This window comes from Onychomys torridus, chromosome 16 (assembly GCF_903995425.1).
Source record: "Onychomys torridus chromosome 16, mOncTor1.1, whole genome shotgun sequence".
Taxonomy (NCBI): Eukaryota; Metazoa; Chordata; class Mammalia; order Rodentia; family Cricetidae; genus Onychomys; species Onychomys torridus.
The window spans coordinates 54182877-54206840 of NC_050458.1; the positions used below are offsets into that span (position 1 = coordinate 54182877).

General features: G+C 49.0%; 3 protein-coding genes across 9 annotated transcripts; 1 reads left to right on the forward strand and 2 right to left on the reverse strand.

The window, feature by feature from the left end:
- The first annotated feature begins 16 nt into the window (after positions 1–16).
- On the forward strand, positions 17–19897 carry Ncaph2 (non-SMC condensin II complex subunit H2). Of its 4 annotated transcripts, none has more exons than XM_036207778.1 (21): positions 17–248; positions 3816–3917; positions 7796–7851; positions 7971–8055; positions 8132–8200; positions 8290–8369; positions 8456–8601; positions 9148–9231; positions 9972–10075; positions 16416–16487; positions 16710–16776; positions 16906–17013; positions 17098–17151; positions 17305–17375; positions 17452–17545; positions 17642–17719; positions 17827–17882; positions 17963–18064; positions 18163–18312; positions 18380–18548; positions 18737–19897. In XM_036207778.1, exons 1-20 carry the CDS (start codon positions 141–143, stop codon positions 18518–18520), a joined length of 1827 nt encoding a protein of 608 aa, XP_036063671.1. In that variant the 5' UTR covers positions 17–140; the 3' UTR covers positions 18521–18548; positions 18737–19897. The 4 variants fall into 4 exon arrangements, with proteins under 4 accessions (XP_036063671.1, XP_036063672.1, XP_036063670.1 ...); XM_036207779.1 differs by having other exon boundaries at positions 19441–19897; XM_036207777.1 differs by lacking the exon at positions 18737–19897 and having other exon boundaries at positions 18380–18654.
- LOC118596850 (protein SCO2 homolog, mitochondrial) lies at positions 18709–20909 on the reverse strand. Of its 4 annotated transcripts, none has more exons than XM_036207782.1 (2): positions 20807–20909; positions 18709–19543 (listed from the first exon to the last, which is right to left on the reverse strand). In XM_036207782.1, the coding sequence occupies exon 2, from the start codon at positions 19528–19530 to the stop codon at positions 18754–18756; it is 777 nt and encodes a 258-aa protein (XP_036063675.1). In that variant the 5' UTR covers positions 19531–19543; positions 20807–20909; the 3' UTR covers positions 18709–18753. The 4 variants fall into 4 exon arrangements, with proteins under 4 accessions (XP_036063675.1, XP_036063678.1, XP_036063677.1 ...); XM_036207785.1 differs by lacking the exon at positions 20807–20909 and adding an exon at positions 20477–20564; XM_036207784.1 differs by lacking the exon at positions 20807–20909 and adding an exon at positions 20502–20555.
- On the reverse strand, positions 20316–23867 carry LOC118596851 (thymidine phosphorylase). Its single transcript, XM_036207786.1, is given in 14 exon segments — positions 20316–20411; positions 20413–20476; positions 20562–20666; positions 20669–20710; positions 20807–20845; positions 20848–21012; positions 21119–21281; positions 21790–21987; positions 22053–22126; positions 22463–22595; positions 23028–23056; positions 23059–23091; positions 23094–23232; positions 23324–23867. Coding segments are annotated over 14 exon segments (1539 nt in total). The 5' UTR covers positions 23588–23867; the 3' UTR covers positions 20316–20320.
- Positions 23868–23964: the final 97 nt, after the last annotated feature.

Below are 23964 nucleotides of genomic sequence, written 5' to 3' on the forward strand. Positions count from 1 at the left end.
TCATAGGTGTGCGCGCCGCGTCCGTGTACGTACTTCCTGGGCGGGAACACCAAAATGGCGCCAGAGCCAGTGGCGGGTTGAGCCTAGGGGCCGTATCCGGAGCCAGTGTACGGTCCCGGGCCTCTAGTCCCTTTCTGGACATGGAGGATGTGGACGTGCGCTTCGCTCACCTCTTGCAGCCCATCCGGGATCTCACTAAGAACTGGGAGGTGGACGTAGCGGCACAGCTGGGCGAGTATCTGGAGGAGGTGAGGGCGGCGGGGGAATGGCACGAGCCTGGGGACTCAGGCGTCACTGCCACCCCCGCCTCCAGGTCTGTAGCCGTCTGGTGTTTTGTCCTCAGTTTCTCGGTTGTTTTGTTTTCCTCCCCCAACTCCAGTCTGCCTCTCAAAACTCTCTTCAGGTAGATTCTCCCGGAGCTGTCATTTTCAGATCTCTATCCGTTAACGAGCTGTGAAATCGATTTAGTTGGATGATAACCTTTTTCTTCAATAAATACATTATTTCTGTTTTCTTTTCGGGGTGCAATACATTAGGAAGCATCGCTTTCGTTTTCCCTTTTTGGGGGGTGCTTGGGATTTAACCTAGGGCTTTGTACGAGCTTAGCAAGCGCTCTACCACTAAGCTTTTGTTTTTTAACATCCCTTTTTCCTTCTTAAGACAGGCCTTAAACTCGAATCTTCCTGCCTCAGTATCTCAATTATTTGCGAGTATTAATCGACCCTACTATGCCTGGACTCTTGACTGTATTTGAGAGATCTGGATCCCGAAGGGAAAGGGATTTCGTATCTTAGACCTCTAGCTCCGCCCATGTCTTTTCCCTGGTGTGTCGTGACGCACCCATACCCCAGGCTCTTAACTTGAGCCAGCTTTGTCCCGAAGGGTCCGCCCCTAGTATGTGGCCCTGCCCCTCTGTAATCTAGCCTATCAGCATTTCACGCCTCCATTTTTAGCAGCAGTGTCTAGGTCTCTTCAGTCTCTGCTCCCTTTCTCCATTTTCACTCTTCAGTCCAACACAGTTACTGAATAGTTACAGATCGCTTGTGTTGAACGGTAGTGGTTTTCATCTCACAAAATCCAAAAGACGCTCGAAATGTCCTGTAATTCAGTTGGGGAGCATTTGTTGGTCTGACAGATTCCTTTTTGAAACAGTGCTATTAGGATTTCTGTTTCACCGCTTCTTTTTTCTTTCCTAAGTGTTGAGCTTCCCGGAGTGGAGCCTTCTTTCCCTTAAAAATAGAAAATCTTGCGTGATTTAAAATACGGGTTTTCAAGTCGATGTCGTGGGATACACCCATACCGCTACTACTTGTAAGCTGTCCCAAAGTTGCCTCCAAATCTGTTCTCGTAACTCTCTTAGCATTTTCTGGGATGTTACATGAGCCCTTGGGGCTTTATTTAAAGGGGAGCTTTTGATTTTTGGTTCAAATTCTAGTCCTGTTTTGGTAAAGAGTTTTACTGTTCAACTAAAGGTGGAAATTAAGAGATGTAATAAGGCTTCATATCCCACATCAAGTTGACCTATGAATTCTGTCAGTTATACTGCCAGAGTATCACATTATGTCTGGTCTAGGCCTATTAAACCTAGATATTTAAAACTTTTTCACCCAAGTTCCCAGATTGGACATCATCTAGTAGCTAGAGCTAGTGTGAGTCTTAAAAATTAAAATGAGCTGGGCTCGGGAGGTAGAGGCAGGCAGATCTCTGTGAGTTTGAGGTCAGCCTGGTCTATGGAGCGAGATCCAGGACAGGCCACACAAAACTATACAGAGAAACCCTCTCGAAAAACCAAAAGAGAGGGAGAGAGACAGGGATGGGAGTGCAGGGAACTGGAGAGATGGTTCATCAGTTAAGAGCACTGGTTGCTCTTCCAGAGGACTCAGGTTCAATTTTTTTTTTTCTTTTTTTTGTGGTGGGGAATTGAAACAGGGTTTTTCTGTGTATCTTTGGAGCCTGGCCTGGAACTCACAGAGATCTGCCTGGCTCTGCCTTCTGGGTGCTGGGATTAAAGAAGTGTGCCGCCACCGTCCGGCCTCCAGGTTCAATTCTAAATGTCCACATGAGGGATCACAGCTGTCTGTAACTCCAGTTCCAGGGGATCCATTGCTTTCATCTGGCCTCCGTTGGCACCAAAAATGGTGCACAGACACATGCAGGCAAAACACCTACAGAATGTTTTAGAAAATTAAAATCAGGGCTAGAGCGATGCCTCCGATTAAGAAAGAGTGCATGTTGCTCTTGCAGAAGACCTGGGTTTGCTTCACAGTGGCTTGTAGCTCTACTTCCAGGGGTTCCAGGCCATCTTCCGGTTCCATGGACACCAGCAATCACATATAATGCAAGCAAACACACATCTTAGGAAAAAAAATTATAGTCAGTTTTAGTTTAAAGCCCTCAGGTTTTACTGAGCATTCATTGCTAGGTAGTTTTAGCTTTGCCCACGGATGTCCTGTACCTTATGTGCCTTTTAAAATTTTTTATTTTAATTTTAAAAATTAACATGATTATGTGGGGGCGGGGCATGCATACCAGTGTGCTTGTGGGGTCTCTTCTTTCCTTCTACCACATAGATACTTAGTCATCAGGCTTCATGGCAAGCACATTTATCCACTGAGCTATCTCACTGCTCAAAGGCTGCATACATTGTAGGCAAGTGCTCTGTTGTTAATCCACACCTCTAGGTGCTCTTCATGTTTTTTGAACAGTCAGCCTATGGCATCCCATGCTTGTTCTTGGCTGAAGGGTATGTGTGATTTCTTGTCCTATAAGTGACTGTTCTATTTATGATGAAGGCTTTTCATCCTTTAACTTTATTATTGTATTTATTTATTCATTCATTCATTCATTCATTCACTCATTCATGTATTTTGGTTTTTTGAGAGGGGTTTTTATGTAATTCAGGCTGTCCTGGAACTCACTCTGTAGACCAGGCCGGCCTCAAACTCGGAGAGATCTGCCTGCCTCTGCCTCCTGAGCTGGGGTTAAAGGCGTGCGCCACCATGCCCAACCTTGATCCTTTATGTCTGAAGTGTCAGTTAACCATTCTATCTAAAATAATTCTCTTTGTTATAACAATGTCACAAGGTATTCTTCAACTTTATTTATTTATTTATCTATCCATTTATCTATTTATTTATTTATTTATTTGATTCCCCCAGTATGTACCTATAAATGGAACCTCAGAGCCTCAGGGAGAAAGTTATTCTGAGGACAGATTTGTTGACATGTGTGTGGCTGGTCGCTTGCATATGATAGAAGGTGTTCAGTGGGGAATAAAGAGCCAAAACACTGGCCAAGAGCCAAGTTTCACAGAGACCAAGGAGGGTTGCAGAGAGAGAACTACTGTGGCACCGTTTGCTGAATTTTCCAGTAAAGGATAGAGGGTGCTGTATTTGTTAGTCTCTTTTTCCTTCTCTCGGGGTCTTTCTATTGGTTTTGACCTGGGTGGGTACAATGTGAGATGCTGGTGACAGCTGGTATGCAACTTTAGCCATCATGGTCAGTAACCTTTGAGGACCTCTCTCTTCCAAAACACTTGGTCTCAAAGGATCCAGGAAATATCACAAAGATCTAGCTTTCCTGTAAGAATACTCAGAGGCAACTGGCAAACTCTAGTTGATTTGGAGCTATGTTTGTGGGTTGTGGGTTGAGCTGCCTTGGAGGAAGTGAGTGTAGCCTTCTGCCCTGGCATTTTGCTTTCTTTGAGTCTGTCTCACTATGTAGCGTAGGTGGAACTTGAATCCTACTCAATGTCCCAACTGCTGGGAACATAGGCATGCCCACTGAGTCTAGCTTACTAATGTTTTCTCTTGCAGCTGGACCAGATCTGCATTTCTTTTGATGAAGGCAAAACCACTATGAACTTCATTGAGGCAGCACTGTTGATCCAGGGCTCAGCTTGTGTCTACAGTAAAAAGGTAGATTCCACAGACTGCTTTTCTTTGTGCTTTAGTGTTGGGTGGGAGTAACATGATTGGCTTCTTCTGGGCCAGCAATAGTGTGCATCTATCTGTAGCCTGCTTTCACTGTGGCTCACACTTAGGATTCCGTCACAATTTTCAATACCAATAAAACTGAGTTTATTGTTTGCTTTTTTGAGACACATCTCATGCATCCCAGGCTGATCTAGAACATTATGTCTATCTGAGGAAGATGACTTTGAACTTCTGATCCGTTTGCTTCTACCTCCTGGAGTGCTAGTATGACAGGTGTCAATCACTGTGTCTAATTTTTGCAGTCCTGTGGTGGGGGGGGGGGTGGGGGTCGGGGTTCATGTATCCTAGGTGAATGCTTCACCAGCTAAACTATATTCCCAACCTGCTTGTTTTTAGGCAGTATTTCATTAGCTCAGACTGGCCTTGAGCTTGCTCTTAGCTGAGGCTTGCCTTGAACCCCTGGTACGCCTGCCTTTGCCTCTCAAGTGTTTGGATAATAGGCATGTTCTACAATGTGTCCAGGTAAATCTGAGTTTAAAATGGCACTGCCAGGAGGTAATGGTTCAGTTGGCAAAAGTCTGCTGTATGAACATGAGGACCTGAGTTTGGATCCTCGGCACTGGCATAAAAAGCCAGGTGTAACCCTAGCGGTATGGTGCAGGAGACTTGTGGAGCCCTGGAGCTCACTAGCCAGCCAGCCTAGCTAATCAGTGGTCTTCTCAGGTCTGGCCTGAGAACAAAGTAGAGGGCAGTCGGGGAAGACATCTGAGGTTAACCTATAGCTTAACCATCTGCACACATTTGTACACACACCCATCCAATCACATATAGACAACACATATATACAAAATGGTATGGCTAAGCTAGAGGTATAAGTCAATTGCATAACACTCATCTAGCATACATGAGGCCCTGGTTGTCATCCCTAGCACCAAGTCAATAAATAAAATGACCAGGAAGAGAGGGTCAAGTGTGCTGTGAGCTCTGTTGTCCCTCATGTATATAATTATCTGTAGCTCGGGTACAATGTGTATAGCTCTACTTTCCTTGCCTTCCCCATGTGGATACTGTGCAGTTGTGCTTCGTCATCATTTAGGAAAACTTCAGGTCTCACCCTATGGTGGGACCTCTGGTTCTATGGAGGAGACCAACAAGAAGCAAATGAAAGATCTGCCAGGCAGGCCCACCATGGCTTACGTTTGACAGGGCCACCAGAGACTCCAACCACCTCCTGTGAATGGAGGAGTAGAGCTAGCAGGAGGAGCTGCAGCTGGCCTGGGGCACTGGGCAGAAGGACAGTGGGGACCATGTGTGAGCGTTCTGGGTCTGAAGCATAGTGGGCACCCATCGTGACATGGCCATGACCTGTGTCAAGGAGCTGTGCTTGTAGATGTGTGGAGTGTGGGACAGAGGAGTAGAAACCTCAACTGTCAAAAGTAATTCTGAAGAGACTGGTTTGACTTAAGAATTATTATTGTTGTTGTTGTTGTTATTGTTTTATATATGTATCTGTGCATGTATGTGCCCGGAATGCAGAACTCTGGAGTTAATGTCTGTGTCTTTACTTGCTCCCTCTCCACTTTTATTCATTTTTTTTGTTTTTCAAGGCAGGGTTTCTCTGTAGCTTTGGAGCCTGTCCTGGACTAGCTCTGTAGACCAGGCTGGCCTCGAACTCACAGAGATCCACCTGCCTCTGTCTCCCAAGTGCTGGGATTACAGACGTGCGCCACCACCGCCCGGCCTTTCCACTTTTATTTTTTGAGTCAGGGTCTCACCTGAAGCTCACTGGTTTGTTTGGCTGGCTGACCGGTGACCCTTAGGGCTTCTTCTATCTCTGCTACCTCAGCCTTCCCCAAGGCTGGGCTTACAAGCATGCACTGCCACGTTTGGCTTTCTAACATGGATTCTGGGGATCCAAACTCAGGTTCATGTGTTTGCATGTCAGGTACTTATGTGTGTGAGTGTGTGCATTTGAGTGCAGGTACTCCCAGAGGCCCAAGGCAACTGGTTTTCCTGGAGCCGGGGTTACAAGTGGTTGTGAGTAGCTAATGTGGGTATGGGAGCCAAACTCAGGTCCTCTGAAAGAACAGCAAGCACCTTTTAACTGCTGGGCCATCTCTCCATCCCCAGAGAATTATTTTTATGTTTATATTTCAGTGTGTGTGTGTGTGTGTGTGTGTGTGTGTGTGTGCACGTGTGCGTGCGCGCGCACAAATGTGTGGTGTGTATATGGATGAACATGTGTAGTTGACTTAATATGTGGGTCAGAAGTTTACAGGAATTGTTTACCCTTTTTTTTTAAAGATTTATTAATTTTTGTCAAGTGTGGTAGCACATTCTTTTAATCCCAGCTCTGTGAGACAGAGATAGACAGATTTCTAAGTTCAAGGCCAGCCTGGTTTACAGACCAAGTTCCAGGACAGCCAGGGTTACACAGAAACCCTGTCTCAAGAAAACAAAACAATATTATTTTATTTTATGTGTATGAGTACTTTATTTGCATGTTTTTTAAACATTTATTTATTATGTAATGATCTGCCTGCATGTATGCCTGTATGCCAGAAGAGTGCATCAGATTTCATTATAGATGGTTGTGAGCCACCATGTGGGTGCTGGGAATTGAACTCAGGACCTCTGGAAGAGCAGCCAGTGCCCTTAACCTCTGAGCCATCTCTCTAGCCCTATCTGCATGTTTTTATGTGCACCATGTGTGCTTGGTAACCTCAGAGGTAAGAGGTCATTGGATGGGCTGGAGTTATAGTTGTGAGCTGCCATCTGGGTGCTAGGAACAGAACCGCTTTTGACTGCTAAGCCATCTATCTCCCAGCTCTCTCCGTTATTCTTCAACAAAGTCTAACTGAACCTGGTGCTTACTGTTAGAGCTGGACTGGCTAGCCAGAAAATGCCCAGGATCTGCCTTCCCATGCCAGTGCTGGGCTTACAAATGCATGCCACCTACCCAACTTTTTCTGTGGATGCTCAGGATCTGAGCATAGCAAACATGTTACTCATTGAGCAGTTTATCCAGTCTGCTTGTTTGTTTTCAGACAATAGCTTGGCATGTAGCCCAGGCTGACCTTTAATCTAAGGTTCTCCTGCCTCAGCCTTTGTGTGCTGGAGCAGGCTTGCCAAGATTCTTTATCTATCTATCTATCTATCTATCTATCTATCTATCTATCTATCTGTCTGTCTATCTATTTTCCTGTTATCAGCTTGTTACAGTACAAATTCTTATCCTAACAGTGAAATGTTTGACTGAGGATTGCCCAGTGACTGAGTAAAACCAAAACTTATTATAAGCCACAGTCATCCTAGGATCCCCCCTGCTATGTAGCCTCCCTGGTTCTGTGGGTTACAGTCTGATTGTTCTTAGTTTTATATCTAGAATACACATATGAGTGAGTACATACCGTGTTTGTCCTTCTGGGTGTAGGTTACCTCACTCAGGATGATATTTTCTAGTTCCATCCATTTGCCTGCAAATTTCATGCTGTCATTGTTTTTCTCTGCTGAGTAGTACTCCATTGTGTATATGTACCACATTTTCTTAATCCATTCTTCAGGGGTCTTATATTCTAACTCAGAACTTATTATATAGCTTAGATTGGCATCAAACTCATGATAATCCTCCTGCTTTAGCCTCCTATGTGCTGAGGTTTTAGGCATATGCCACCACTCTAGGTAGTGAGAATTATGTAATGGTAGTAAAACTGGCTGGGCTTGTATGGAGGTTTGGAAGTGATGGCCAGATGTTGATATGTACCAGTGTCTAATAAGAAAGGTTCTGGGGCGCGTTTCCAAGCACCATTTCAGATAGGCACCTCCTTTCCACATCCTTACTGCTTGCCTCTGGTTGCCAGGTGGAGTACCTCTACTCGCTGGTCTACCAGGCTCTTGATTTTATTTCTGGCAAGAGGTGAGTATTAGAAGTGAGCCAGGAGGAAGAGGCCTTCATCTTCTTAGCTGAGCCCTGCTTGCAGCTTGGGAGGCTCCTGAAGTATCCGAGGACGCTCTTGGTATGTTTTACTTTCTCAGGCGAGCCAAGCAGCTCTCTTTAGAACAGGAAGATGGGAACAACAGAGCCGTCAACTCAGGAGCTCCCTACGAAACAGAGGATGAGGTGAGTTGGGGCATGTGGACTCTGCCCTGGGTGCTTGCCTGGCCCTGCTCCCATGAGTACTTGCTTTCTCCTGCAGCTCCTGTCCCTGGATGACTTCCCTGACTCCCGGGCCAACGTGGATCTGAAAAATGACCAGGCACCCAGTGTGAGTGCCCCGCCTTTGTGTGGTGGGGACAGCAGTCTTCTCGGTGTTACCCCGTGTAGAATTCAGAGCTCTTCCTCCTCTACCCGCAGGAGCTGCTCATCATACCCCTTTTGCCCATGGCCCTGGTGGCTCCTGATGAAGTGGAAAAGAACAACAGCCCCTTGTATAGGTATAACACTGTGCTAGCATGGGAAGGAAGGGCAGGAAGCCTGCCTGGGAAGCATCTCTGTGGTAAGCCTGTTTTTGCCAACACAGCTGTCAGGGTGAGGTCTTGGCCAGTCGGAAGGATTTTAGGATGAACACATGTACCCCCGGCCCCAGAGGTTCCTTTATGTTGGATCCAGTGGGAATGTGTCCTATGGAGCCTCCAGATGTGTACCCCATGCCAAGGAGCCTGAAAGGTAAGGCTTTGGAGGTGGGGGCCTAGTGGGAAGTAGATGAACCTCTTTTGGGAGACTACTTGCTGGGTATCTTTTTTATTTTATTGGTGTTTTGCCTATATGTGTGTCTGTGTGAGGGTGTTAGATCCTGGAGTTACAGACAGTTGTGAGCTGCCATGTGGGTGCTGGGAATTGAACCCAGGACCTCTGGAAGAGCAGTCAGTGCTCTTAACCACTAAGCCATCCTACTCCAGCCCCCTACTGCTGGGTATCTTATGCCTGACGTCTCTGGCCTTAGAAGCTACCTCATACCACCAGCCTTTTCCACTGTGGATAGGTTGGCTAGAGCTGCTTCTCCCTCATTTTTTTTTTTTTTTCTACCTTGATTACCAGCCAACAAGGTTATAGCTTAGCTCAGTACTGGGGTCTGGTATCTGGTGGCCTCCTTAATCCTAGACTTGGGGCCTGCTGGGTTCTGCTTTCTGCTGGCAATCTAGAGAGGCTCCTTTGGTACCGGTGGGGACCGTCCAGCGACGGGGCTGACCATGTCTAATGTCTGTCTCCCAGGTGCTGAGGATGTTGAGGAGCAGCCAATGGAAGTCTCTAGGAATGGGATTCCTGTTCCAGTACTCAGCGTCTCCCAAGAGCCAGGTGAGAAGAGAGCATCAGGGAGGCAGCGCTAGGTGGAATGCCAACCTTGGCTGCTCCCAGTTTCCTTAGGCTGTCTTATTTGCTTCCTCTTTGTTGGCTTTTGGGAACAGGCTTAGTGGTAGCTTATGTTGGCTCTCTGTGCTGGGTGCAATCATTAGTGAGATTTGTTTTCCTGGGTCTTCTCCATGTAAACATAAATGGTAACAAAAAATATCTGGGCTGGGGCTGTAACTTGGAGCACTTGCATAGCCATATACAAAGCCCAGGCCTTAGCCCACAGCATAAACAAACAAACAAACAAATAAATAAATTAGCAAGTACATATACAAAGCCCAGGGTTCAACCCAATGCACAAATAAATAAATAAGCAAATGGGTAAATATTTGCCAAAAGTAAGGTAAACCAACCGAACCACAGCATAAACAAACAAATAAATAAATGAGCAAGTACATATACAAGGTCAGCCTACAGTATAAATAAACAAACAAATAAGTAAGCAAATACATAAATATTTGCCAAGAAATAAGGTAAACCAACCAAAGTATGCCAGTATGAGGAAGAGACTATAAAGTCTTGTTCAGTTTTTCAAAGGCTAAAGTGTGAAGCTGAGAGGAGAGGCTGGCCTGTCCAGCTTTTCTAGGAGCTGGCTGTGAGACTCCTACATGGGTGCTCCACCTGCTGCCTGGCCTCCAGCCTCTTTAGGGCTAACTGGTTTCTTGGTTCCTGCCCGAATTTTTTAGATGGCCCTATGCTCAGTGGTGGAGATGAGGATGCAGAGGATGTAGAGGATGTAGCAGAACTCCCAGAGGTTGCTCCAGAGCCTGCAGATCCCAGGACCTCACAGGTGGGACACAGTGACCTGCAGAGCTCCAGCTGTCAGCAGAGCAAGCCCTGGTTCTGGGGCAGAATTAGCGTTCCATGGGGACCACAGTGCAGTGGTCTTGGCTCCTGTATGTCACATTGCTGTCCCATCACTCTAGTTTTGTGTATCCTCTCAGGGAGTGTCTGCCCTGAAGCCTGGCCATCCTCCAGCCAGTCTGTTTAATGTAGCTTCCACATCCTTTTCCTCCTTAAGTAGAAGGGCAGTTGCTCCCTGAGGATGAACTGGTGTTCAAGGCTCTGAGCCCTGTAGAGCTCACAGGCCCTGCACTATCAGCTGACCCCCAAGCTCCACTGCTGTCAGGTTGCCAAGAGAGAAAGAGTCCAGAGGGCTTTGCTGCCTCTTTCAGCCCCCACGGGTGTAATCTATCGAGAGATGATTAAGAAAGCCTCATTGAACACAAGCTACAAACAAAACAAAAGCTCTGAGGCTGGGGTTGCATTTGAATGCTGGAATTCTTGACTAGCCTATGGGAAGCCCTGAGTTTAATCCCCAACATTGTGATATGAATACATTAAGAAACTAGGGGACTGTAGAGATGGCTCAGAGTGTGTACTGTTTTTGCAGAAGGTCCAAGCCTCCACGTAAGGTTATCAACTGATAACCACCTGTAACTCCACTGGGGATCTGGTGCTTCTGCCTCCACAGACAGGCATCCGCATGCTTGTGTACATTGACTGCATCCCCACATACAGATTTTTTTTTTCCGAGTCAGGTTTCTCTGTGTAGCTTTGGAGCCAGTCCTGGAACTCACTCTGTAGCCCAGACTGGCCTCAAACTCACAGAGCTCCACCTGCCTCTGCCTCCCAAGTGCTGGGATTAAAGGTATGCGCCACCACCGCCTGGCCACATACAGAATTTTTAACTTGTAAAAATTTTTGTTTTGTTTTGTCTTGAGACAGGGTTTCTCTGTGTAGCCTTGCCTGTCATGGAACTCTCTTTGTAGGCCTCAAACTCACAGAGACCCACCTGCCTCTGCCTCCTGAGGGCTGGAATTAATGTCCTGTGCCATCACCAACTGGCTTTTTTAATCCAGCCAGGCAGGATCTTTAATGTTTAATGCAAGCATGAGGACCAGAGTTTAGATTCCCAGGAGCCCACATAAATGTTGGGTAGGTGTGGTGGCCTGCCTGGAGTTCCAGGCCTGGAAGGTAGAGACATGATACCCAGAGCAAGCTGGCTAGCAAGACTAAATACAAGGGTAAGCTTTAGCTTTGCTTCAGAGACTCTGCCTTACTGAATAAGGGGAAAGAGACTTGAGAATGATTCTTAACATCCGCTTCAGCCTCCACATGCATTCATCCACGTGTGCAACAACTCAAGCCAAAAAAAAGTTAGGTGCATAGACACATCACACACAGAAAAGGGCTTCTTCCAAAACCACCCTTTAGTATTTAGAAGGAAACATCAACATTTATGACTTCTGGATGGGTGTTAGAGTCTATTATATTGGTTTGGTTTGGTTATTGGAGACAGGTTCTCATTTTATAGTCTAGGCTAATCCTGAACTTGTGATCCTTCTGTCTCAGCCTCCCAGGTGTTGGGACAAGTATGAGTCATCACGCCAGGTTATCATGTTCTCTCCTTGTTTATTTACTTCTATTTATGGTGCTATGTATTGTCCCCACTGTATTGTACATGCTAGGTAAGCACTCTCCTATGGAGTTACACCTCCCAGCAATATTGTGGTTTTAAAGGAGAAAGTTCCCTGATGACTGGTTCTCCTTAGGGTTGTTTGTGTTTATATGTAAATGGAGGATAGAGGTCAACCTTGGGTTTCATTCCTCACAAGCTGTCCAACTTTTTTTTTTTTTTAAGATTCATTTTTATTAGCCATTTGGTGGTGGCACACACCTTTAATCCCAGCACTCGGGAGGCAGAGGTAGGCGGATCTCTAAGTTCAAGACTGACCTGGTCTATAGATGAGTTCCAGGCAGCTGGGACTACACAGAGAAACCCTGTTTTGGGGGAAAAAAAACCCACAGAAGATTCATTTTTATTTTATTTTATTCTAAAGATTTATTTATTTATTATACATAGTGTTCTGTCTGCATGTGTCCTTGCAGGCCAGAAGAGGGCACCAGATCTCATTTCAGGTGGTTGTGAGCCACTGTGTAGTTGCTGGGAATTGAACTCAGGACGGAAGAGCAGTCAGTGCTCTTAACCACTGAGCCATCTCTCCAGTCCTCATTTTTATTTTATATGCATGAGTAAGCACCCATACATGCATGCATACTTATCTGATGCCTGTGGAGGCCAGAAGAGGGTGTTGGATCCCTTGGAACTGGAGTTACAAATAGTTGTGAGCTACCTGGTAGGTGTTGGGAACCAAACTTGGGTCCTCTGCAAGAATAGCCAGTGTTCTTAACACAGGATCTTCTTAGCCTGCTCAGAAGCCTTGTGAATCTTTCCCTCCTGATCCCACAGAACACTCTTCCTAAGTTATACAGAGGACCCATTGTTTGTTCACTCTTATCTCCTCCCAAGTAATTTAGCACCTTGCAAACTAGATTGTTCAGATCTGCCAAAGCCTCTCCTACTCCATAAAGATCACATCCCACCAAAGGACTCAACAGAGCCACTGAATCCCCATACCAGACTCAAGGTCACGCCTGTGAACAGAGTTCTGTGTGGCCTGGGCAGGGTCAAGCACAACTCTCAGGTCTCGTAGTAGGGCCTGTCCTTCCTCTGCTGTTTTCCATTCCCAGACAGTTATGGGGACCTCAGACAGAGAACACCACGTGTTCCTACTGGCTCTGATAGGCCAGCCAACTGGTTTCCTTTATACCTCAGGTTATGCAGCCTTTGCCTTAATGAGAGATGGTAGTTCTATTGCTCATGTTCTGCATCCACAACAGTCAGGCTGATCCCATCTGATTCCATGTCCCATAGCCTCACAGCCAGGCTGTGACAGGCTCTTCCATTGCTTCTCAAAGGATTCCCCACTTCCAGCGGTCTAAGTGCGGATTACCATAACTTCTTGTGCTAGGCCATAGTTAATACCTCCATCTGCATGCTGGTCATGTATTTTTTTCCTTTTTTGCTATTAAAGGTCAGACCCAGCTGGGCGGTGGTGGCACACGCCTGTAATCCCAGCACTCGGTAGGCAGAGGCAGGTGGATCTCTGTGAGTTCGAGGTCAGCCTGGTCTACAAAGTGAGTTCCAGGACAGGCTCCAAAGCTACACAGAGAAACCCTGTCTTGAAAAACCAAACAAAAGCAGAGCCTCCTTTCCAAAGCAACATATCCTTATATCTAAATTTTGAAGTCAAGGTGTCTTTAAAATATACAGATTGGCTTAACTCCACTGCTTTTACAATCAAATATCTCTCTTTAGTTAAAATCCCAAAGACAACACAATCCAGATTCTCTGTGTAATATCCATCTTTATGTGGCTTATTTTTTATACTACCTTTACTGTCTCTTTAAAGACTTTATTTTTAAAAACTATTTGTTTATATAACTGTATATATTTCTTTTTCTCTCTCTTCCAAGCCTACGTACATTTTTACACACATTGTAAAGCATTTAAAGTCTTGTTCCATCTGAATCTCTCTTATTGTGAATCTATTGTTTTAAACTGCAGCATTAGTAGGGCTAAAACAGCAGCTTTGGCTGGTGACTCCACCCACCTCAGCTTCCCAACATGGCGGTGGTATTTTTACCGCCAGCTCTGGGAGCCACCATCAACTCTTAGAAACAGTGGTTCTGTGCTTTTATCAAAGCAGCGTGGAGCCCAGAAACCACATTTTTTTTTTTTTTTTTTTTTTAATACTAGCAAAGGCTAAATCCACCAGGCAGCGTAATGGGCCACTTGTAGACGCCTCATTTCCGCCATACTGCTGGTCAAACGCGCATGCCAGGAACCCGCCTGACTTGAGAGATAACTAGGAAGCTGTTTTTAGCTCCGTTTTGAATTGCTTATTAAATATTCTCAGGTTTAAGGTGGAAACTCGAGCCGTTGGGCGCCATTTGTAACTGGAGAGCCAAGCCCTGTTATTCTGACAGCCCACTTATGAAATAAACGCACAGACGCTTATATTATTTAAACTGCTCAGGCCTACCATTGTCTAGCTCTTACTCTTATATTCAACCCATTTCTATTAATCTATTCTTTGCCTCGTGGCTTACTGGTACCTTACGTCTTCCTTGTCCTGGCAGCTGCTCCAGTGTTCCCTTCTATCACTTTTTATCATGTTCTCCTCCCACTCTTATTATTCCCATGGGTTCCAAGTTCTTGGATCCCAGAAAGGGCTTTTGAACATGGATCTAATTTTTATTTTCCTTTCAGCCTCTAAGCCTTAAGAAGTGGCAAGTCAAGGCCTCTGTCTCGATCAGAGAGAGGCCAGCATGGAAGATGCTAACTGATCTCCCTTTATTGTTGCAATTTCACCTGACACAAACAAGTTCCTGCTTGGCTACCATCTCAGGCTCAGGGGCATTTCTTACTGCACACGGCGATGGCCAAGCAACCTCTTCCAATAACCCCTACCCTGATGCGCTGTCATTTCCTCTAAACTCTTTAGCTATTTTCAGGACATCTCCACAGTCATGAAGTAGACCCCACTTTATCAAGCAGGCATGCCACCCCATACCATCTGGATGAAGACTGTTATCTGGAATTCCCTTCACAGATACTCAAAATCCTAATGGCTTCGGCCTTAGTTGCATATCTTACTACCCGTACATAGTAAGAACCATGTAATTGCTGCCATAGCAGGAAGACACTGTTAGCCAGGTGGTGGCGCACGCCTTTAATCCCAACACTTGGGAGGTAGAGGCAGGTGAATTTCTCTGAGTTCGAGGTTAACCTGGTTTACAAAGTGAGTTCTAGGACAACCAGGACTGTTACACAGAGAAACCCTGTTCCCCCCCCCCAAAAAAAAAAAAAAAAACACACACACTCTGACATAGCATATGGGAAGGGACATCTATATTTGGAAATTTCCCCATTTGTAGGCTGCTCAGCATTAGTTAGATGGCTTGCTACCCTGTACCTCCAGGACCACGCGCTTCTCTCCATTTCATCTTTTGTTCTGGTGTCAGTTATGTGGGAGATGTGGACAGATGTCTGTCCACCCTAGATAGGGAACTGAAGACAGATCAAAGTGTAAATGGCATCAGAGTCCAGCTTGGTGAACCAAAGAGAGTTTTATTGGGATTACGTAGAGGGATATAGGTGAGGCTTTATATAGGAGCAGAGATGACTCAGAGACACCCGCATCACCAAAGACCCACCCAAGCATATGTGTCAGCTCACAAAAGCTGGGAACCTGGAGCACACTGCACAACTTGAAGGCAGCTCAGCAGGTTCGAGAGTGTCTTTTTTTCCCCCCGAGACAGGGTTTCTCTGGGTAGCTTTGCGTCTTTCCTAGAACTCACTCTGTAGACCAGGCTGGCCTCGAACTCAACAGAGATCTGCCTGCCTCTGCCTCCCAAGTGCTGAGATAAAGCCGTGCACCATCATGCCCGCTAAAGAGTGTCTTTTCCCTTGTGGCTCAGTTGGTCTCAGCCTCTTCCAGGTAGCTTAGCTTATCTGAGTCTTTTTTTGTTTTTATTTTTTTGTTTTGAGCTGAGGATGGAACCCAGGGCCTTGTGCTTGCTAGGCAAGCACTCTTGTCTGAGTCTTCTATGAAGCTTGGCTAGTCTCTACTTCTAAGCCTTCTAAGTGGTTGGGCTGTTGGAGAATCTTCTCTGGAGTCTTTACTGTTTATGTACTCTTGGGAAAATAGGGGCCTAATGAATCTGGTCAGTTTTAGGAACTTCCTGAAACTATTTTGAGTTTACTTGATGAGTGTCCCTGCAGGAGTATTTCACCTCATCTTAGAACAGCAGTTCTTAACCTGTAGGTTGTGACCCCTTTAGGGGTCTCATATCAAATATCAGATATTTACATTATGATTCATAACTAGCAAAATTACAGTTATGAAGTAGCTTGAAATTTTATGGTTGGATCACCACAACATGAGGAACTGTGTTAAAGGGTCGCAGCATTAAGAAGGTTGAGAACCACTGCCTTAGAACATCCTGTTATAGTATTTTTCTTTTCACATCCTGTGTCATAGTTTTAATCTAGGAAGAGACTATCCAACAACTCAGCTGACTATGTGAGTGCCGGGGATTGAACTCGGGTCCCCATGCTTGTGGGTCAAGTGGTCAAGCACTTTGCCAACTTTGACTTTTTAGTCTCTTAGGGGGCCTTGAACCATGTTTTTGATGTGAACCTAAGCAGACTTTCCAGGATCTTGAGAGCCTTGGGTGGACAGGAGCCAGAAGAGGCAAGCCTATGGGCTGTTTCTTTGCAGAGTGCCACCTTGTCGAAGAGATACATGCTGCGGGAACCACGAGGGCCCCAGGAGCCTGCCTCCCGGCTACAGGTGAGAGGTGCCCGGCCTGGGCCCTGGCAGGGTGTGTTCAAGGGGATCCCTGGCCTGTCTTTGCCCTGTTGCCCATTAGACCCTTAATACTTCTTCCAGAAACTTAAGTTCTCTCCCATGTAGCCCTGGGCCTCTAATCCTGGGCCGTCCCACTGTGTCAGCTCTGGTAGGGAGGGCTCATGCTCTACCCCTCCTCAGCAGCTTCTGCTTGTGTTTGCTCAGGAGACCCCAGACCCCTGGCAGAGCCTGGACCCTTTTGATTCCTTGGACTCTAAGCTCTTCCAGAAAGGTTAGTAGGATGGTGGCACTTCATTCCTGTTCCCCTGCCTAGAGCTATTGAGTTCTGAGGTAGTGGATCAGAGGGGCTCTGTGTGCCCTTCCCTTGGCCACTCTGGATGCAGTCCCTCTCTTCCTCCAGGTAAGCCCTATTCTGTGCCCCCCTGTGTGGAAGAAGTCCCAGGACAGAAGCGCAAGAGGAAGTGTGCTACCAAGCTGCAGGACTTCCACCAGTGGTACCTGGCTGCCTGTGAGTGAGTGTGGGCTAAGGTGGCACCCCTTTGCCTGGGTGCTGTGATTTTGGTTCCGGTTCTTGCTCACTACTCTCTCACAGATGCTGACCATGCTGAGAGCAGCAGGCCTCAGCGAAAGGGCCCAACCTTTGCAGGTGAGGTTGGCTCCTAGGTCCCTGTTCAGGGAAGACAGTCCTTAATCGCCTTCCCCAACCTCATCCTCCCTGCCAGGGTCACTGGCAGTCCTGGGTGGACAGATGTGAGCTTGGGCTGGATGGGGAAGCCCCTCATAAGGTCTTTCTCTGCAGACATGGAAGTGCTGTACTGGAAACATGTAAAAGAACAGCTCAAGACCCTTCAGAAGCTGCAGAGACATAAGGCAAGTACCCATAGTTCTGAAGTCAGACCCCACAGGGCCTAGAAATTGAGATTCCTCACAGATATTCTCTGGACAGGTGACTGAGAGATGGCTGCCCAGTGCCAAGGAGGATCTGTGGCCTGTAGAGGAGGAACGCTTGGAAGATTCCCTAGAAGACCTCGGGGTAGCAGGTGGGTATCATTTGATGTGAGGTAGGAGGGGGTCGGGTGTTGGTGCTCTTAGCACCTACTGCTGTCTGAGCAGCTGCCTCTGGTTACTTCTCCAAGTCTCAGCAGACAACTTCCTAGAACCTGAAGAGTATGCAGAGCCTGAGGGGGTGATGCCTGGGGAAGCTGCTGACCTAGGTAGGTCTGGATTGGGAGCAGCTGAAGTGTGCTGAGGGAGCAAGAGCTGCATGAGGAGAGAGTGTATAGCCCCATAGCTGCAGCAGCTCATGGTTGGGCCTTTCCAGATGCAGAGGCTATGCCAGAGTCCCTGAGATATGAGGAGCTGGTCCGAAGAAATGTGGTAAGCCCGGGTAACAGGTGGGAGTCGTGGGGCATCCTGGGCTCTTATGTGCAAGGAAGAACCCACTGGTCCTTTCGTAGGAACTCTTCATTGCCACCTCCCAGAAGTTTGTCCAGGAGACAGAGCTGAGCCAGCGCATCAGGGACTGGGAAGATAATATCCAGCCCCTGCTCCAGGAGCAGGTGAGGTGTGCTGTTTGGTAGTCATCACCTACCACCAGTGTGGGGTCTGTTCAGAGCTGTCACTCCACTTGAAGCTAACACGTCCTTTCCCTGTGCAGGAGCAGCATGTGCCCTTTGACATCCACACCTACGGGGACCAGTTGGTCTCACGGTTTCCCCAGCTCAATGAGTGGTGTCCCTTTGCAGAGCTTGTAGCCGGGGAGCCTGCTTTTGAGGTGTGCCGCTCCATGCTGGCCTCCTTGCAACTGGTGAGTGGCCTGGGACACATGGGATGGGGACACACCTCTGAACTCTGCTGACACCTCATCTCCACAGGCTAATGACTATACGGTGGAGATCACCCAGCAGCCAGGACTGGAGGCAGCTGTGGACACCATGTCCCTGAGACTGCTCACACACCAACGAGCCCATACCCGCTTCCAGACCTATGCTGCCCCTTCCATGGCCCAGCCCTGAGTGGAGAGCACTGATGCAGGGGTGGAAGGTAGTGTATACCTGGAAATCTGGTGCCCTTAATGTGCTGTGGGGCCATGTACTCCAGTGCTGCTTCCTGGCTGGCCTAGACTAATAAAGTGGCATTGCTACCCCTACCTGTTCACCTAACAAACCATTTAAATGGGCTGCGGATAGAGAGCACACACAGATAGATGAAGTACATTCATTTATTGACAGGGCCTAGGTAGCAATGTTCAGGGCAGGATGCTACGGAAGGCAGCTATGTGCCGACGTACACTCTCTACAATCTGCTCTGCTGACCTGCTCCGACCATAGTAGTCTGTGAAGAGACCGTCTGGGTTGAGCAAGTAAATGGCGATGGAGTGGTCCACAATATAGTCCTGGTCCTCATCCTTGGGACCAGCGCTGTAGTATACACGGTAGTTGCGACTAGCCTGGGCCACTTGTTCTTTAGAGCCAGTCAGACCCAGCAGTCTCGGGTGGAAGTCCTGCACGTACCGGGCCATGGCTGCTATGTCATCCCGCTCTGGGTCCACGGAGATGAAGACAGGCTGTACCAGAGGCAGGTCAGGCTCTGTCTCCAGCTTCTGTACCACCTTAACCAGCTTTTCCAGCTCCTCGGGGCAGATGTCAGGGCAGTGAGTGAAGCCAAAGTACATCAGCACCCACTGGCCTCGGAAGTCAGCTTTGCATCGGGGCTGGCCTTTGTGGTCCAGTAGGCTGAAGTCGCCCTGACCCACAGCAGCCTGGCGCAGGGCCTCTGTCCGCTGCTGCTGGCGCCACTGCTCCTTCTCAGCTCTTGCTGCCAGCCAGGCCCAGCCCAGCCCAGCCCCAAACAGGGCAGTGATCAGCAGCCTCGTTCTTAGCCCAGGGCCTTGGGGCTGGCCCTGCCCTGACAAGTGTCGGGACTTTACATACAGAGTTCCACTTCCTGGGATCCCGAGAAGGACTCGAGGTTTGAACTGAGAGAGCCTGGGCCAAGCTTTGGGCCCTAGAGCCAGTAGCACCATGGACCTGAAGCCTCTGGAAAAGAAGAACAGACAAGGAAGGTGCCTGGGCCTCCACTGCTGGAGAAATTTATCACCCCACATCCAAGCAGGTTAGCCAGCTCTCTGCATGGGCTCATCTGAACTCAGAACTGTTCCACCTCAAGCCTTAAGCTTCAGCTTAGGCAACACCAAATGTCCATAGATGGTTGGCTCCACACCTGTCACTCCCAGTTCTTTAACTAGGGAGCCTCAGCCTCATTACCGCAATCTATGGATAGTCTGCACTGCAACTGCCAGGCTTCCCTCTGGATGCTGGAAGCATTCAGAATATGCTTTGCCTGGGCACCAGAGCACATGTGCCTGTTTACAATAAATCTTTGAAAGGAAGGATGTTGATACTCTGGTTTACCACCTTAAAGGGGTAATCCTTTCTAGCCTCAGAGGCCACCACAGGGTGATCTGGGGCTCAGTAGAAAACCAGTGCCACCAATGTCACACAGCCCAGCCCATTCATGCTCAGGGCACCATCGGCCCGTCTGTCCCTGAGCTGGCCCCTGGCACCACCCCGAGAAGATGGGATTGGTAAACATTCATAACACACCCCTTTTGTGAGCCCCAGCATCCGCACCTCACACTAGCAGGTCTCTAGCTCACTGCAACGCAGTGGATGAGGCAGCAGCATTACCCTCATAGACAAATCGCGGAGGGCACGTGTTCGCCGAGACCCACTCACCCAGGCCCGCCTCTAGTGGGTGGGGGCGGGGGCTTGCTCAACTACGGGACCCCCTACCCGCCTACTGTGGGGTCGGATTTAGGGCTGTGCGATGGTCGGTGGGAAGACTAGTTCAGCGAAGGGCGAAGGGGCCTTGACGGCTGCGCGGTCCGACAGCACGAGCGCCCGGTAGAGCGCGGCGCTGCGGGCGGCTGAGCGCTGGGCCGTCCAGGTGTGCGCGGAGCCAGGGTGTACCTGCACCGACGACGGAAGCGGCTACCTAGGTCACAGCGGGCGACCCGGAGTGTGGGAGTGGTTCCGGGTTCCGGACGGCGCTCACCGCGGTACAGCCACTGACCCACGTCGACCAGCAGCTCGGCACCCACTCCCGGCCTGCTCGGCTGCCCCGCTCGGCTGCGTCCGGCCCCGAGCTCGTGAGGCACGGGGCCAGCGGCAACGCCAGGACGTGCCTAAGGGGGAGGACTGTCGCTGAGGAGCGGCGGGCGGGCGCACGAGGGCAGGACCGGGAAAGAAAAGAGGCGGAGAGGAAGTGGGTGGGGCCTGGCCGGGGACATCCGGTCTCACCGTCTGCGGCTGCTAGCAGCTCCGCTTGTTCTCTGGCGTGGGGCTCCCGGAGCACAGTGCTCGGCCTAGGCCGGGGTCCACGCCGTGCGCCGTAAGCAGCAGCTGGAAGCGGCGCAGCGCAGAGCCGTCATCCAACGCCGCGGCCACTCGGGCGGCGCCCTGGTCTTGGGTTTCCGCCTGTCCGCTAAGCCAAAGGATGGCGCCCCCTGCTGGCGGGAGGGACGGAGCCCAGGAGCTGCAGAAGCTGCAGAAGCTGCAGGGCTTGGGAGCTCCTGGCATGCAGATAGGTGGTCTTAACCCCAGCCCTCTCACCTAGCCTAATGACCAGGTCCCGTAGGTCCGGCGGCCCCGCACCATCCAGACAAAGCAATGCTTCTTCCACTTCCAGGGTATGACCGACGATGTGGCCCAGAGGGTCATCCATGGCGATCAGGGCTGCTGCGACCCGCAGCCCCAGGCCCACTCCTGCGCTAACCTGGGGAGGCACTACTCAGTGTCCAGCTGGCATTTACCAAAAGAGGTTTAGAGTGGAGATCAGAAACCAACACTGCCAGGTGGTGGTGGTGGTGGTGGTGGTGGTGGTGGTGGTGATGGGATGGTCTTGTGATTCATCCTAAGGGCAGGGGCTCTGTGCAGGATTTCCCCAGCCCAAGCTCAGGACAGCCTTGATTAGATAGGGTAGGAGGGCTGGAAAGGGGGATTGCCAGTTGGTTCCACCCGGATTATTGAGTGGGCAGAGGCAAGGATGTGACAGAAGGTGAGGTTCAATCCCTTCACAGAAAGGCCACAGAGGACCAGCGGTGGTGGCCCACGTCTTTAATCCCAGCACTAGGGAGTCAGAGGCAGGGGGATCTCTGTGAGTTTGAGGCTAGCCTGGTCTACAGAGCGAGATCCAGGACAACCAAAGCTATACAGAGAAACCCTGTCTCTCAAAACTAAATAAAAAAACAAAAAACAAAACAAAAAAAGCAAAGAAAGGCCACAGAGGCCCAGCATGGGCTCTCCAACGTCTTTGCCAGCTCTCGGGCCTGCTCCTGGTCTGGGAAGACTGCAGCTCCCCCAAACTTAACATCCACCACCAGAGTGGATAGTCCCTTCACGACCTTCTTACTGAGGATTGATGCTGTGGAGAACAGAAACATCATCCCCAGAGTATGATACCTGGAGACAGAAGGGGTTGCCTCTGTGATAAAGGTGGCAGTACCTAGTGGGTTGTATGTCAGTCAGGGTACCCATATCAGGTCACCTGTAATGAGTGGGCAGCATACAGGATTCCATCAGCAGGGACCAGCTTCCCACTTCCTCCAGTAAGAGCAGTATCTGTTCAGACACCTGCAGTGTGACCTTTGAGGAAGGACCCTCTCACTGGCCCTGGCCACTGACCCAGCAAAAGTTCAAAACATGGCCCAAGGGTGTCAATAATCTCTAATGACTGACCTGCCAAGGGTCCTGATTAGTTATAATACATTAATGATTAGCAGCTCATCGATATTTTCTACCCGTTCCCGAGTAATGATCCTGATCAAAGTTCTTTTGATGACTCCAGTCTATCTCCAATCAATGACTTTTAGAGAAGTCAGCACATTCACTAGTGACCCAGATAAATAACCTATCTGTTGATCGTCCTGTGATTCTGGCCAGTGATTCTCCCTCAACCCAGATCAGTGATAGATTAGTGGCCCACCTGTACCTGCTCTGGGCTCTGGGTGACACTGAACCCAGGAATAGACTCCAGCTTATCCAATGTGCCCCCTGTGTGCCCCAGACCACATCCGCTGATCATTGGCGCCTGCTGGACAGGAATACCGACTTTTCCTGCACTGCTCCCCTATCGCATTTTATCTCTCCACTAGTAAGAACTTCAGCTAAAATTACTTTTTTAAAGCAGTTGTAATTATTTTCAAATATTTTAAACATTTTATGTGGGTGCCCAATTGCTGGAAAGGGAATAAATTGTACTTGGTGGGGAGCAGTTTGTCAGTAGGGTAAGAGGCTGGCACTCGTGTCTGGGACTCAAGTTCAAGGGACAAGAAGAGAAAGACCCAGCTCTTCCTCTGAGGGTCCTGTTAGGTACAGAGGCAGTAGTATTCCGTGGTGGAACCTGGTCTGTATTGGGGGATAGGACAACCCTGGGTTTTGTCTTTGAGAGCTTTGAGCCAGGCTTGAGGGTAAGAGGTGCCTGCGAGTGGTTCAGAGACTTGTGGAGGTGGCAGTCACTAACCTTGCAGCCACATGCAGCCAGGGCAGGGCCAGAACCAGGCTGACCTTGTCACCCACACCTCCATGGAGTGTTTATCCACAAGCTGCTGGTGCCAGGCCTTGGGCCACTCCAGTTGCTGCCCAGAGTCTGCCAGGGTCTGAGTCAGCACAGATGTCTCCTCTAGGTCCATGCCCTGCATATGAGGTGTTCACAGAGCATGGGTTTTCTGGGGCCTGTGATGATGACGGGGTATTGTAGATCCTTGAGGTGCATATGGGGCAGCTAGGGGGTCAAGGTTCCATTAGGGCTTGCCACACACCGATTTGTGTGTCCTGTGCACTTCCATCCATCACTGCATGCACCAAGTCCCTGATGTCTGCCTCATTCAGATGCCCTCCATCTCGTTTCAGGCGGATCAGCTCAGGCAGCTGCTTGGGTTCCCCACTCCCTCCCCCTGAGATGTTACCAGCTGCCTCTGGGGTTAAGGGAGGTGGTATCCCTGGAGCTGCCATTGCTTCAGCCTGCAGGGGATATTGAGACACTACTGGAATCTGCCTCCCTGTCCATGTCCCTGAAGCCATGGCCGCTTGTCCCAACCTTGCTCCTATATATGTTTCTGGCCCCCATCACCGACCCATGTCTTTCTTACCACCCACCACCACCACCTTTCTCCCCCAAGCCTGGCTTCCATTTCTCGATCTCACTACTTGACCCCAGTCCAGCACCTATTCAGCTCAGGGGCCTTTACCAGTTTTCTGGATCTGGCCCGGTTCCGACATCTCGGCCCTGGCATCCCACAGCCCGGCGTGGAGTTAGGTGTTGAGCAGACAAGCCACTGACAGGTAATTCAGGGACAGCGGGCAGATGGGGCGGTCCCAGTAGGCGGCACTTGTCAAGGTAAGGCCAATCACCACTTGAGCTGCTCCCTACCTTGTGGCCAATGAGGGTGTTTTCCGGG